The sequence below is a fragment of the Chlorocebus sabaeus genome, chromosome 27, assembly GCF_047675955.1.
Source record: "Chlorocebus sabaeus isolate Y175 chromosome 27, mChlSab1.0.hap1, whole genome shotgun sequence".
NCBI lineage: Eukaryota > Metazoa > Chordata > Mammalia > Primates > Cercopithecidae > Chlorocebus > Chlorocebus sabaeus.
In genome coordinates, this window is record NC_132930.1 from 4,138,194 (window position 1) to 4,154,243 (window position 16,050).

The 16,050-nt window shown below is 34.5% G+C and overlaps 1 protein-coding gene across 4 annotated transcripts in view; it reads left to right on the plus strand.

The window, feature by feature from the left end:
- GABRA2 (gamma-aminobutyric acid type A receptor subunit alpha2) overlaps positions 1 to 16,050 on the plus strand; it is a 159,982-nt gene that overhangs the window by 64,904 nt on the left and 79,028 nt on the right. For 3 of the 4 annotated variants that reach the window (XM_073012428.1, XM_038008564.2, XM_073012427.1), the window contains exon 4: positions 1,722 to 1,789. The exons of the other annotated variant lie outside the window; for it this stretch is intronic. In XM_073012428.1, the coding sequence (XP_072868529.1) occupies positions 1,722 to 1,789 (68 nt within the window). The remainder of the gene's footprint in view (positions 1 to 1,721; positions 1,790 to 16,050) is intronic. 4 annotated transcript variants of the gene reach the window in all.

The window sequence follows — 16,050 nt, forward strand, 5'->3', positions numbered from 1 at the left end:
TAATTTGGTGTGGGTAAAAGGAAAAAAAAAAAAATGTTGGTTCTCATTTCCACGATTGCTTTCTAGTATATTTAAATTCAAGAACAGGACCAGCTACATAAGTTGTGATGCCCAGTCCAAAATGAAAATACAGGACGCTTTGTTTAAAAAATAATTAAGATTTTTAAAGAAAGCGCAGATAGACCATTAAATTACGCATGGGACTCTTCTGAACTCAGGATCCTATGGGACTTTTTATACCCAGAAAGCTGCTCCTGAGCTGATCTTTGGGGTAGGTGGCGTCTGAAATTATTTCATAAATTTATTTTCAAATGCTTTTATAATAGAACTTCAAAAATACAGTTTTAGGGATGAAATAGTGTATACAACAAAGTTTAATGAGCATATTTATTTGGAGCACTATAACTATGCCTTTGGCACGGAGTATTCTGGTGAATAGAAACATGCGTTTAATAAGAAACTACTGTTAGTTTTAAGTTTATCATTGACTATGGTATGACGCTTTGATTTAGCTTGAGTACTCAGAAACTAGATTGCTTGGGTTATAAATCATTGCTCTATCTAGTCTACTAGCTGTGGGTCTTTGGCAAGTTTGCTTAACTTTCTTTGAATCGTTGTACACATGCATAGGGATAACAGAGAATCTACCACATACGTTTCACATGCAGATTATGATATTTCAGGTGCTTTAAAGAGTACCTGTTATGTAGTAGGCATTCAAAGTCTACCCTGTTTTATCAATAGCCTTTCTATTTTTTATTCTTGCCTTAATGGATACAAAATCCCAGACATAGTTTACTCTCTTTGATGGTTGTAAGTTGATGTCTAGTATAATACGAAAAACAATTCATGTTATTGTTTACGTAGAATTATAAATCTGACAGCTAATGAATAAGACATTTTGCTCATGATGATAAACATTAATGATATGTTTTTTTTTCTACTACAAGAGCAGTGAAAAGATTTTTGTTTTTCGATCTTTTCTTTGACCTTTTCCCCATCCCCATTTGGCTTATTTAAAATTTTGATCTAAATTACCTAGTTAATAGAGCACTCCAGTTAATTGTATTACAGTTATGATGTTACATAATTTTAGAATCCAATTTAGTTCAATCTTAGCATTTCAGACATTCTTAAATACATTTAAAAGCAAGCTTGTTTGAAAGTAATCTGTTATTTTTTTAATTTTTATGTCACTGAATGATAAAGCTTTTTATATTAATTGGAATTATGTTTATTTATAATTACCAAGCTGTTTTGTGCTGTATGGAGAAGATGTACTGATTTACAATCTGTAAATTGAATCTTTACCATCATGAGATACTGAAATATTTAGTTGAAACATCAAATTTAGGATTATGTCAAACAATACTATACTTTATTTTTAGTACTGGTAATATATTTATTATAAACTGTTTCACTTATGATGTTTCCTAAGAAACTATTCATTTTGAGCAATATAAATGAGGATGTCCTAATCAGGTATGGTTTCCAAGTAAGAATGTCGTAATACTTCTATGCATTTTGCAGTTAGGATGGTGAAAACCAATAAAATAACTGAACATTATAGTCATTATGGTTGCGAAAGTTGACAAGAAAGTAAAACCCAGTAATCCCAAATTTATGATACAGCTTTCCAACCATACCGTGTACTCAAACCCTTCTCTCTCCTGTGGCTCTTATTACATAATATCTATATTCAATCTCTTTTCTCATATCAGACAGTATTACTGAAGTCTTCACTAACATCTACGTGACCAGTTTTGGCCCTGTCTCAGATACAGATATGGTGAGTTTTTCATTAAATGGTATTTTTACTTCACATAATGGGGAGTGGGGGTAATTTCAAATAAAGTAGCATTTTTAGTGTTACAGAATTATGTGTATGTCTCATGTCTATTTAGTCTACCCAAATACATGGATAGTTAAAGATGTTTGGATCTGTGGTTTCCATTTCCAGCTTCAGTGTTTGGATTAGTCCTGTGTATTTGATATCATTTTCAAAACATGTCTACCTAACTACAGTATGATAAACAATTATTTAAATAAAATTAATTGTATTAAGAAGAAAAATTTTCTAGGAGGATTAAGGCAGATTTGCGAACTTCCATAAGGAAAGTGAATATGGTTTCATAGATAAAGACTTCTTACAGAATGAGGTCATGGTCAGTGTTACACATTTAAAAACAACAACAACAACAACAACAAAACCCTCTGATTGCTATTGAGCAAAGTGATTTCCTCGTTATGTTATCTACATACATACCATACATATAATCTGCACACATAGTAGGTATACATAAATCAACCTAAAAAATTAGAATGTTGGTACTCTTGGATTCTATGGAACTGGTGTTATTATTTTTTTTCTTTAAAATGAGACAGGCCTGGTATGGTGGCTCACAACTGTAATTGCAGCACTTTGGAAGGCCGAGGTGGGAGGACTGCTTGATCCCAGGAGTCTGAAATTAGCTTGAGCAACATAGAGAAACCCCATGTTTACCAAAAAATATAAAAAATAGCAGGGTATGATGGCACATGCCTGTGGTCAGAAGGCTGATGTGGGAGGATCACTTGAGCCCAGGAGGTCGAAGTTGTAGTGAGCTGTGATCGTGCCACTGCATGACAGAGTGAGACCCTGTCTCCAATCAATTAAAATACAATAAAATAAGATAGGTAAGCGAGGAAAATTGGTTTGATGTGTTAGGTACTGATGGGCTAGAATCACCAAAGATGAATTATTGATGAAGCATTGAAAATTTAATGATAAGTCCTTCACTTTTACTGCTAACTATAGTGCTCTACAATAGACATTTTTGATGAAAGAGTTTTTCATTCATAATAACTTGTCAGATTCCAGCACATCAACTGACATTTGCTTTACTTTATATTCCCTTGATGTGCATGTCTCTTGTCCCCTGCTACCTCCCTGTCAAATCTGTGGCTCATTCACCCCTCAGGCATCCTTCTCTCTAGGACTTCATGATTCTTTAGACATTCATCTTCCTTATGACCCAGGCACCGAGAAGCCCTTGTCCCTTTTTGCCCAGTATTCCCCACTGTGTCATTTCTCCTCAAATTCTTCCCTTTCTCTGATAACTCAGGGGGTAAATTGACAAGTTTGGACATTTTCTACCTGGATAAACAAAACAAAAAGTATTCCATTTTTGCAGGCTTTCATAAACATTACCAGCTAATTTATCAGGAGCTCCCTAAGTTTCCATTAGGGAACCTAAATTTCACTTTTATGGCAAAAAATATGCTGTTTATTCCATCAGAGCCACATCTCTGACGTCAGAGACCTTTTCTTATATTGACCTGGGTGGCTGAACATGTTGAGGGGTGATCCCCACCTTTGGGGAGGTGGTTGATACTAAATGTTGGCAGTCCATTAAAATCCTTTAAAATGGGAATGTCATGATTTAAGTGCTTTTATTTTTCTCCTTCAATTCTGGGTCTTAGGTACAATCCTGGTACAAGAGGAAAAAAATCCTATTCTTCAGTATAACCCTCCTTTTCCCCTTGCATTATTGTATATGTTGACCTGAAATATTAATCTGCCTCTTTCCATGGGTCAATTTAAGTGGACATATCCTTATAATGATGACAAAGACTATTTATTTTTAGTAAGAGTGTGCATTCCAAATGTTATTGTTTGGCTATAAATATAATTTTGTCCTAGTAAATACTCTTTGTCTTAGTGCAGATTGTCTTAAATGTTCCCAAATATTAGAGAGACACAGTGCAAATAAATACCTAACTTCTATCAAAAATTAAGTAGAGTCAGAATTTTGTTAACTACTACATTGAGAAATTAGCATATTATATAAATTGTGACTCTTACATCTGGTTAATTTGTGTCTTATTGTCAGCCAAAGCAGAAAGACAAATGATATGACCCCCAAATATCAGTACATTTTCAATATTGTAGATTTTTTTCATGTTGTAAATTTCAGTAGTAGCAGTTACTGCATTGAAATTTTAGCTTTTTTTTTTGCAAAGTGAATTATTTTAGCTAAAACATCTCTCTCTCTATATATATATATAAATATATGCATATATACATACATACATGCAAATATGTATGTTTCTAGCAAGACATGTTTGATATTTGGGGATTTTACACAAACTCACATCATACTTGTATGCCAAAATATACAAAGTCATTTGTTTTCCAGTGGCGATAATGGATTAGATTAATTCTCTACCTCTCCTTGTTGTGACTATTCTTTGGATCGCTAACGTATTTAGAAAATTGGTAGTTGATGTTAGGTATATAGTCATTAGCAATGGAACACATTTAGCTCCTTTATGTCTGAAATGAACTAAAAGCAGTTGTGTTTCATCAGTAAATTGAACCTGAGAACTTTAAAATTTTTTAGCAGACTCAAGATATGCTTTCTTATTTGGGGGGATTCTACCACAAGTTATAGTAAACATTAAAATATACTCACACTACCAATATGGGTTGCATTGAGTGGAATTTCAGTTGATAACATTTAAATAAAAAATCACTTACTTTGATTTTTTAGTTTTCTTTTTATATTTCAGAATACATGTGTGTGTGAGTAAGTGTGTGTATGCACACCCAAATATAGATGTATTCTCAAAAATGGAATGCATATTCAGCATCTTAGTACGTTTTTGAAAATCTTAAAGGCCCTAGACATTTTCTCTAGTGATACATTTCCCTTAATGCATCTAGCCTGTAAAATTTCTAAGAAATTGCTCTGCTCTTGTCAGATGTCCTACTTTATTTCTGTCTTTATTTACCTCATTTAGTCGGGCTTGCCAACAGTCGTTTTAGAGAAAGTCTAGTTAATCACAAACCTACCAAATGGGAGCATACTATGTAAACACAGTCCAGTCATAGAACATCATAGGGAAAATCTGATATAAAGAATTATTAACTAATAAAAGACAGTTAAATTCGTTTTAAAACATGGATAAAAGAAGATTCCAAGCAATACAGAATTAACAAATGCAGACAGAACATCTACTTCTAGGGTTGCAGTGTCACCACTTCCAGAATCAGGAAGAAGCTGAGGACTTCAAAGAGCACCCTTTCCTCCTAAGATCTGTGAATTCTGACCTCACTGGAGGGGTGCTGCTGCTACAGGAACATGCAGCTACTGGTGGTGAAGAAACATGTGATGGTATATGCTGAAGCTGGTCTACAGAAATATGCTGCATGGGCTGAAAACTCACAGCATGTCAGTCCTTTGAAGCTGTGCCAAAAAAAATGACAATGCACGTGACCCAGAAAGAGACCAAGAAAGAAAAGCTCCCTTCTCTTTTGACTACATTGGAGTGTCCCTCCAGCACCCTCTATTGACAAAGCCTGACATTGTGTGAGCTGGCAGAGGAGCAGTATTTATAGGATCCATCAGGTATCACAAAGGAAATGAAAGAAGGGTGGATTTGGAGTTGAGAGGCAATACACAGATAGCTGAAATATGAATAATGTGTAATACAGGGAAGATGTTAATTGAGGACCAGGAGATAGTTTGATCACTCAACAGGTATTATTGATATTTGTCCAAATCTAGAGAAGAAAGATGCAGCTGGGAAAAATTAAAGTTGAATAACCTATAGACACAAGTTACAGAGACACATACAAATACATCTTTTTACTCACATTGTAAGTCTATTAGGGAAGATGGTGCTCAACTAAAAAAACATATATACATTTTATGGAGAGAAACAATTTAGTCTTCATGATGATAAAAATGAATGATTTCCATGTTGATATTATTTTTACTGGAAATCAAGATAAGTAAGGAGGCAAAGTTTGAATTTATGTTTAGTATGGATGGAGCAATAGCTTGAGCAATGAGACATGGCTGTGACACTCTAAATAAAAAAGAATGTTATGATGGGAAGGGAAAACGTAGACATAGTATTACCTACAAGTCAAAGTGGATGTGAAGCTATCTAATGAATATCTTACATAAGCAATTTGTTAATGAAGAACAAAAGTAAAGAACAAATTTAGTTTTACTTTTAGTAGCTTAGCATATACACTTTCATTTCTAATCAGTGAGCACAGTCAGTAGCAAAACCTAAATTCCTAATTTCTTTTATTCAGGTCAGTGATGTAGATTTGTTATGACATTAGCCTGAGAGAAAAAAAGCAGCATAGCAAAAAGAATTAAGAACCAAAAAAATATGCAAACACACACACACACACACACACACACACACACACACACACACACATTGCTTTCTTGGAATCATTAACTAGTGTAATTGTCCCAAAAATGTTGTAGATCTAAATTGTAATTAAAGATTATACTTACAGTTTCTGCAACTAAGTTAAAAATATTTTATTTCAATATTTTGAAATTCATAAGGAGGTAATTAATTTTTGAAATGTACTAGTAGCTGGCAATTGACCAAGGTTGTAGTAGGCATTTTAGCACTTTCTAATTTACTGTACTGTTTTTTTCCCTTTTTCCTTGGTTTCTATAGGATGTCTTTTCTTATATTAGTAAACATTTTCACTGTGTGTGCATATTCTTAAGGTATAAGTGTTATGATTACCAATTATTTAACCTAAACCTAGACTAAGAACCTCAGTTCAAATGGTTGTCTATTGTGAAGTGTTAGGGTTAGAGCTTGGACAATGAAAACTTTGAAGTAATCTTGAGATACCTGATACAGAGTTTACCATTAGGCTAAGAAGCAGGCAGTGTGGTAAATATGACTTTGGTTTATTGATTATGTTGATTTTTCCAGATAATACTTTTCTTCTCTATAAAAACACAGAGTGCATTATCTCTTAGAATCTCCAGAAGGTACTGGGATATTATATAGTTCAGTAGTTAACATCAAGGAAGTTTAGAGAGTTGTGAGATTTAATATCTGGTCAAAATTGACACTGAACTTAATCTGTTAACTCTTTATCAGAGGTTGTCATTTGTAAATGTAGTTCATTAAGAAAACCTGTGATGAACATGGCAAACCCTTTGTATCAAAAGTAAATTAATAATGTTTACTCCCTTTAAAGTCAGCATGTAGAAGCTGGTTGCTGTAAGGTTATTGACATTTTGGGAAGTTAGAAAATAGACACTGGAAACATTCATTCATTCATCAAATATTTTCCAGCACCCTCCTAGAATTTATAATAATATTCCCCAAAATGTAATTTACAGGTACTTGGATTTTAAGCATCTGAATTATTTTTTTAAAATAGTTGTTTCCTGGGATCTTCCTATGATCTATAGACTAACATTTACTATTTGTAGAACATGAAAGTCTGTATTTTAACATGATAAGGTATTCGACTTTATGCTAAAGGAAGCACGAATCTATTATAAGACTGATGAAGAGGTGGAGGAAGGTAGAGGGTATGTGGCAGAGTAAGAGTTCTATGGTTCAATAATTTATATTAAAGGATTGGGAAAAGGAAGACTAGTTAGAAAGCTGTTTTATTACAGGCCAGAGATTAATGTGAATTGGCCCAGGGCAGTGGAACTGAAGATGGAGAGCATTGAAAAGAATCAAAACTTCTTTGTGGGGTAGAATTGTTGATCTGTTGGATGAAGGGGTGGAAGAAGTATAGAATGACATCTTGAGGAATTGGGATATGGAACACAGTAGGAGAAGTTTTGTTTGTTTTTGTTTTGTTGCTGGGGATGAACATTTATGTTTTACACATGTTGAGTTTGAAACTTTAATTGGAGATGTCTAGGTAACAGGCATAGATCTGGAGCCCAACAGAGAAGCTTGGAGTATAGATAACTTAGGGGCCGTATAATGGTGGTTGAAACCATAGACATACATAAAATTTTACAAGGAAAGAGATTAGAGTGAAGTGGCCATCTTACTTTCACAGAAACTCTAGAACACCAATATTTAAAGGACAGAAAGAGGACAAAAAATGGAAGAGGAGACTGAGAAGGAGCAACTGTGGGTATCTGTCAAAATGAAGGGTGGTACCATTTTCTGAGCTAGGCTGTGCTTTGATCAAAAAAAAAAAAAAAAAAAAAAGGCAGAGACCACTGTCTTATTCCTTATCAGATGCAGTGCTGTGCTCTCGTCAGATATCTGTGCTACAGCCCTCTGTCGAAATGGGATTCTGTAGAGTTAAGGTGAGATGGCTTATTTGGTAACTGGGTAACTGTATGAACCCATGTATTTTGTGTACAGTAAAACATCACCTAAGGGGTGGGGAAACAGTTCCAGAAGGGTACAGGTAAAAGTAGTTTGACTCCTTTCATTACCTTTCTTGGAGAAGGAGGGTTGTAGGAACTTAGTGCATCCAGTCATAGCTCTCTTGGTTTTCTAAGGTCACAAAGTAGTATTCCCTACCATTCTCCCTATTCTTTTGTAAAAACTAAATAAGATTTATTCCTATCAAACTATCAATATAATTTTTAACATAATTAGAAAACAAATTCAAATATTTCAAAATTCACAGGGAGCCAAAGAAAGAGCCTGAATAACCAAAGCAAACCTAAGCAAAAGAACAAAGCTGGAGGCATCACATTACCCAGATTCAAACTACCCTACAAGGCTACAGTAACCAAAACAGCATGGTACTGGTACAAAAAACATGTAGATCAATGGAACAGTCTAAAGAACCCAGAAATAAAGCCGCACACTTACAGCTAGCTGATCTTTGACAAAGTCAACAAAAACAAGCAATGGGGAAAGGACTCCTTATTCAATAAATGGTGCTAGGATAACTGGCTAGCCATATGCAGAAGATTCAAACTGGACCCTTCTTTTCACAATATACAAAAATCAACTCAAGATGGATTAAAGACTTAAATGTAAGACTCAAAACTGTAAGAATCCTAGAAGAAAACTTAGGAAATGCCATTCTGAACCTAGGCCTTGACAACAATTTCATGTTGTAGTCCCTAAAAGCAATTATAACAAAAACAAAAATAGACGACTGGGACCTAACTAAACTAAAAAGCTTCTTCATGGGAAAAGGAACTCTTAACAGAGAAAACAGACAACCTACAGAATAGGAGAAATTATTTTTGAACTATACATCCGACAAAGGTCTCATATCCATAACTATAAAGAACTTAAGTGAAAAACAAACATTCCCATTAAAAAATGGAAAAAGGGCATGAAAGGACATTTCTTAAAATGACACACATGTAGGCAACAAGCATATGAAAAATATTCAGCATCATTAATCATTAGAGAAATGCAAATCAAAACCACAATGAGGGACCATCTCACCTCAGTCAGATGGCAATTATAAAAAGTAAAAATAATAACATGTTGGCAGAGTTGCGGAGAAAAGGGAGTGCTTATACACTGCTGGTGGGAATGTAAATTAGGTTAGTTGCTGTAGAAAGCAGTTTGGAGATTTCAGAAAGAACTTAAAGCAGAACTACTATATGACCCAGCAAGCTTATTACTATATACTATATGCTTATTACTATTCTACTTGTTAGCAGAATATCAGTTGTTCTACCAAAAAGACATATGCATTTGTATGTTCATTGCAGCACTATTCACAATAGCAAATACATGGAATCAACCTAGATGCTCATCAGTGGTGGACTGCATAAAGAAAATGTGGTCTATATACACCTTGGAAAACTATGCAGTCATAAAAAATAATGAAATTATGTCCTTTGCAGTAACATGGATGCAGCTGGAGGTCATTTTCCTAAACAAATTAATACAGGAACAGAAAACCAAATATAATATGTTTTCACTTGTAAGTGGGAGCTAAACATCAAGTACACGTAGACACAAAGATAGGAACAATAGACACTGAAGCTTATTTGAGGGAGAGGGAGGGGGAGGGTTGAAAAACTACCTATGGATACTATGCTCACTACCCGGGTGGCAAAATAATTTGTATATCATACCACAGCAACATGCAAGCTAGTCGTGTAACAAACCTGCACAAATACCCTCTGAACCAAAAATAAATGTTGACAAAAGAAAAAATAATAAATAATAAACAACTGTGATTTCTGAACATGAAGTGATTTTTTTAAATAAAAATTTCAGGGGTTGCGTGTTTTTTGTCCTAGGTTTCAAGTTTCGAGACTGTCTTTGGGAAAGCCACAAAGAACTTGTATGCCTAGATTAAGAATAATAAATATTATCTATTGGTCCTACTACCGTATATTTTCTAGGGGATATCAGTACATGTAGATAGCTGACAGGCATCGAAGGTCTCACATCCCACGATGAGGATTTTAGCAATGGTTTCTCAGAGTACCAGGAAAATGTGACTTTAAGAATACCAGTACAAGAGAGCATTACAAAAGTAGGGAGCGAACATTGTGTCATCTATTGTGGTAAAACCAAGAAAAGGTTTTTAAATATGTCATTAGATTAAAAACAGAAGTATTTGCTGATTGTGGTAAAAGCAACCAGATTGCGGTGGGTGGAGGCAAGTGGGAGGTGAGGAAATGGAGAAAGCGTGGAGGTAACATTTTTAAGCAGCGTGGTTGAAGAGAGGAGGCAAGACGGAGGGCAGTAGCTGTACGGCATTATAACTATCAGTGAGGCTTTTATTTTTAAAGATGGCATTGAACTTCTCGCTGTTCCCTGAACATGTCATTATATTTAACAACTCTCTGGCCGTGCACATGTTTTTTCCTGTTCTTGTTATGCTTACCTCCTCCTTTGCCAACTGGAGGTATTTTATTTAGTCAAAACTAAGTTCAAATTTCATTTGTTTTCTGATTTCTTTCTAGGTTATTCCAAGTCGTCAGTCCTCTTTATCCCTGTGCTCCACCACATGGCATTCATAGTATTTTTTTAAATGACATTGTACATAGGCGTATGAAAATCTTCCTGACTTTTTTATTTTTATTTTTTATGGCAGTCTGAGATACTAGAAGGCATAACTTGTGTCTGTACATTTCAACAAGATTTCCTAAGTATACACTCAGTGCTTCTCACCATGGTAGGAACTAAAATATGTAAGTGTAGCCCTCAAATTGCTCACAGGATATTGGAGGACAGCTCAGGAAAATAGTTCATTTTACAACGGTATAATAATGCTTTCACTGAAGTATTTATGGATTAATGTCTTATCAGAGGGGATGTGGGTGGTAGATACAGAGTTTGGTACGGATCTTAGGGAAAAAAGATAGCTAAGAAGAACACATAAGGATTGACTAGCTACACAATGGAAAAGAGTGTTTTAGCACAAATTGAAAGAGCTTGTTGAGTTTAGTAAAATGTGAAAGTTCAGTATAACTGGAGCCTAGAATGCTCTTAGGAATTTTGGGAGAGATGAGGCTAGAAAAGTATTTCGAGCCAGACCATAAAGGCCATAAAGACTAAGAAGATCATAATCACCCCCCAAGAAGTTATAGCGATATGCCCAAATGATACTTTAAAACATGATGCTTTCCATTACCAGACAACTCATAATTGCATGGCTTTTTTGGTATGTGTTGACTTTCTTTAAAATATCACTATTATACTATATATGTTCTGTAAAAGGTAACTATTAATATTTTAAAATAACAATTATAGTTAAAATGTAGCTATTCTATAAAATATAACTGTTTATATAATTATAAAGTATATTGGTGATTAGTTTAATATAGTTACCTAGATGCACACATGCAAACACACGAACGAAAGTAACTGGATACCTGTGAATTTAAGGATTAGCTTGTTGTTTGCAGATTGCTGCCATAAGACATCTGAGAGCTTTTCTGCCATCTGCCTCTGCTAATGATGCCTTTCTTCTTATGTTTCATCAGAAACCTTATGGCTCAGTATCCTTCATACTACATTAAATTTACAATGACTCCCCTTATTCATTTATTCATAGGCAAAGTATTGTTTATTTCCTATGTTCCAAGTAGTTGTTTAGATGCTGGTGACACAGCATTGAAAAAGGTGGTCACGACGTCACGATCCTTGTTCTCAGTGTGGAATAAAAGTTGTCTCGATGTAGGGAGAGGATAGAGAAGACTGATCAACAGAGGTTAGTGAGTTTGCATAGTAAAATGCAGCATGATAAATCAGAGGCCTGACACATACTTATGTAATAATTGTGGCAGCATAGAGGGGTACGTGTGTTGGGGTGTGGGTGTGTGGATGTGGTGGGGGATTATTGTAGGCAAGGCTAGAGGGGTAGAGAGGAAGAGATCGTGCAGGGCCTTGGAGGCTGTGAGAGTGTTTGTACTTCATCCTAAGGGCTTTAGAGATTCAGGAGACTGAAGTCAGCAAGATTTTATTCTTTCAAACTCCCTTCCTCACATTACGGCAATGCTTCAATGCATACTATAGCTTAACGAGTCCAGTCCAAACTAATTTCAGCATCAGTCTCTTAGGCCATCTAGATGTTCTCTCCTTTTCCATGCCTTTTTCACAGGTAAGGGATGTACTGTGGGGACAGGTCAAGATCCACTCTTCCTATTCTTTTTCTGTGTTTTTCAAAGTTGTTGCAAGAGTAAAGGAGAGTAGTAAAAGGTGAATATACCTTTTTACTGAACTGGTTCTATTGTAGTTCTCTGTTAGCAATATATGCTATTTGTATGGTTCGTAGATGAATACTGGGTCTCCCATGGAGTATACTTGTGCTATCTTCTCAGTGACCTCCTTATTGCAGTCACCAAAAACACAGGTGGCTTCTTCTCCAATGGCATTCTCTGTGGTATCCTGTGTGGCCCCCACCTCTGGAACTTTATGACCTTTAATTGCTGGGTGTCTCTACCTTGTCTGGCCACCCTTTTGTTGAGTATGGGGAGAGGGAGAAGGATCTTTGGAAGATGATTTATGCCAGAATATCTTCCTTGGTGTCCAAACCATTTTCTGAGAACTTTGCAAATATTATCTCACTTAATCCTTACAAGAGTCCTAGGAGGTAAGTTCTATTTTTCTTACCATTTTACAGATAAGTCAACTGATATAAAGAAAGGCTAGCCAACCTGCTTAAAGTCAGGTACCCTGATCTTTCTGACTTGAGAACTTGTGCTTTTAACATCTATTTCTTCTTACTTAATATGTATCACTATTATTATTTGATATTGTGTTTCAGTTAGTTTTAATTGTGCAAAGAAGATTTTTTATTATGCACATTTAAGATGTACAACATTATATTTCAATGCACTTATAATAGTAAGTGGCTACTACAGTCAAGTAAAATTAACATATCTATCCTCTTGCATAGTTTCCTTTTTTTTTTTTTTACAGTAAGAGCACTTACATTTCCAGTATACAATAATTATAGTCCTTATGTTTTACCTTAGATCTGTAGACATTCGTCCTATGTATCTAAACTTTATGCCCTTTGATTGACACCTCTCTGTTTTTTTCCCTCTTCACATCCCACCCCAGTAACTGCTGTCATTTTATTCTATGTATTCAACCAACCAACCTACCTTTCTCCCTTCCCTTTTTCCATGTATAAATGAGATCATGCACTATTTTCCATCTGTGTCTGACTTATCCTACTTAGTATAATGCCCTCCATGTTTATCTATATTGTTGCAAATGACGGGGTCTCCTTCTCTAAAACTGAATAGAATTTCATTGTACATGTATACCATATTTAAATAATTTATTCATGCATTGATGGACACTTAGATTGTTTTTGTATATTGGGTATTGTGAATAATGCTACAATGAGCATGTGAATGCCAATATCTTTAAAGGTCATGATTTCATTTCTCTTGGGTATATACCTAACAGAAAGATTCCTGGGCCATATAGCAATTCTACTTTTAACATTTTGAGGAACATCAATATTGTTTTTCCTAATGGATGCACCAATTTACATCCCCACCAACAGTGTACACAGATTCCCTTTTATCCACACCCTGGCCAACACTTGTTATCTCTTGTCTTTTTGATAATAACTGTCCTAACAGGTGTGAGGTGATACTGATTTTAATTTGTAATTATTTGATGATTAGTGATGCTGAGCACCTCTTTATATAATTATTGACCATTTGTGTGTTTTTATTGGAGAACTGTTGATTCAGATTCTTTGCCCATAGGTTGTTCTTTAACTATTGAGTTGTGTGAATTCCTTATGTATTTTGGATATTAACGTCTTATCAAATTTGTAATCTGCAAGTATTTTCTCCCAATCCATAAGACTACCTTTATACTTTGTTGATTGTTTCCTTTGCTGTACAGAATATTTCTAGTTTGATGTATGCTCACTTGTTTATTTTTGCATTTGTTGCCTGAGCTTTTGGAGTGATGTTCAAAACACTCAATGCCAAGATCAATGTCAAAGAGCCTATCTTCTCTTCTAGGAGTTTTATTAGTTTCAGGTCTTACATTTAGGTCTTTAGTCTGCCTTGAGTTGATTTTTGTGTATGGGATAAGATAGATGTCCAATTTAATTATAGTGCATATGGCTATTCAGTTTTTCCAACATCAGGCTTTGAAGAAAATACCCTTTTCAGAGATTCCAAAACTCCAGTCTCAGCCCTATAACTTAGTTCTTCCTGTAACTTCTCATAAGCCATGAGTAATGTCCATTTATTGATCTATGAAAGAAGAAAATTTTATTCTGACATTCTGCCTTCAAGTGTTGTTTTATGTATGGTTTAATGAAAAGACCATGGTGTTTAGAAACACAGAATTTGAGACCAAATTTTTCCTCTCTGTCTTTTTTTTAAGTAAATATTGCTTTTGAAGTATTTTCCACTTGTGAAATTGGGATAATTTTGCATATGCAATAAAGTTGTTATGAATTTTAAATGACACATATTATATCAAAGTAGATGGCTGTCTACTATAACTATTAATCATATTGAATACTTTTATTAGATATATTTTAATTATTTTCTGTTAGAATATGAATCTTTAGTATCATTTTCTAATTTGTTAGTGAAATTTGCCTGGCCCCTGGTTCCAAAAAGAATGTCCAAACATCTTACCTCCACAATGTTTTGAATGTGCAGTAGCTATGTTGTTCTGCAACTGTAGTTTGTGTGAACTTCTTTACATAATAAGGCTTGTACTAATTGGGTTTATTGGCCCTTTGCTGATCTGTTCTTAAGATTCTCATTTTTCTTGGTAATTTTTTGCAATGCAAATACTGTGCTAAATTTGTTGTCTAGCCCCCTTTGAGTACCAACTGAAAGTATTTGAGCTTCATTATTCTTGCATATTCCAAGGGTGATATTTTTTACATTGTTTATAGATCTGCTTCATAGACTACATGTTCTTCATTATAGAAGAAACACACTGACTGGAATTTACTCAAGGGAGACTAGCCTTTATTAGCCACAAGAGTATAATGTAATAAGTTTTACTATTTTTAAATAATGTAGAAAATCAAAGTAAATGAGAAATCACTCCAGGAGCAGTCCTACAATTTAGTTGTGTTTTAGTGAGTGGATAAGATTCTTCAGGAATTGGCTTCAAGTATTGATTTATAATTAATGTAGTCAGGCAATAAACAATATGGTGCCTTCATTAAGTTAATGTGTCTTTAAAATCAAGTTTATATGATAAACTGTGCAATGGCTTATAGAGAGTGATTTCTTTGTTTCCAGGACAAATTATGGATATAACACTTAAGGAGTTTACTGTATAAATGGAGATTTTTAGTAGTGGCAAAAACATTTGACTGGAAACTGCATCTTTGTCTGGGTTCGGTCACTAACAAACTTGAAAACAGGAAATTCATTGAATTTTTCTATAATCCCATCTGTGAGAGTAGGAAATTTGATTAAATTTCCTGTAAGGAATTTTTGAAATCTTGGAGTGTATGGATTTTTCAACTCTTTAGTGTCACCCAACAGTCAGTCTCACTTCTGTGTATAAGCCATAGGATACATGCAAGCTGATCTATCCTTGTGGTTTTTTGTTTGTTTCTTATTAAATTTGCACTTTAGTTGTATGTGTATTCTCCAATGCATTGTGTAATTCAGCCTTTTATTATTAATTTCTTTTAGAATCTCAGTTCATGGATCTAAGCCTTTAAGTTTGTATGAAGGAGTTAGACCGTTTTTTATTTTTTTTGGTAATTTTCTTATAAAACACAAATCAAGTAATAACTCTGTTAGTATGTACTCATGAAAAATCTGAAGTTAATTTTAAATGCACTTTTCAAGAATATTCTTTTCAAATACTTAGCGT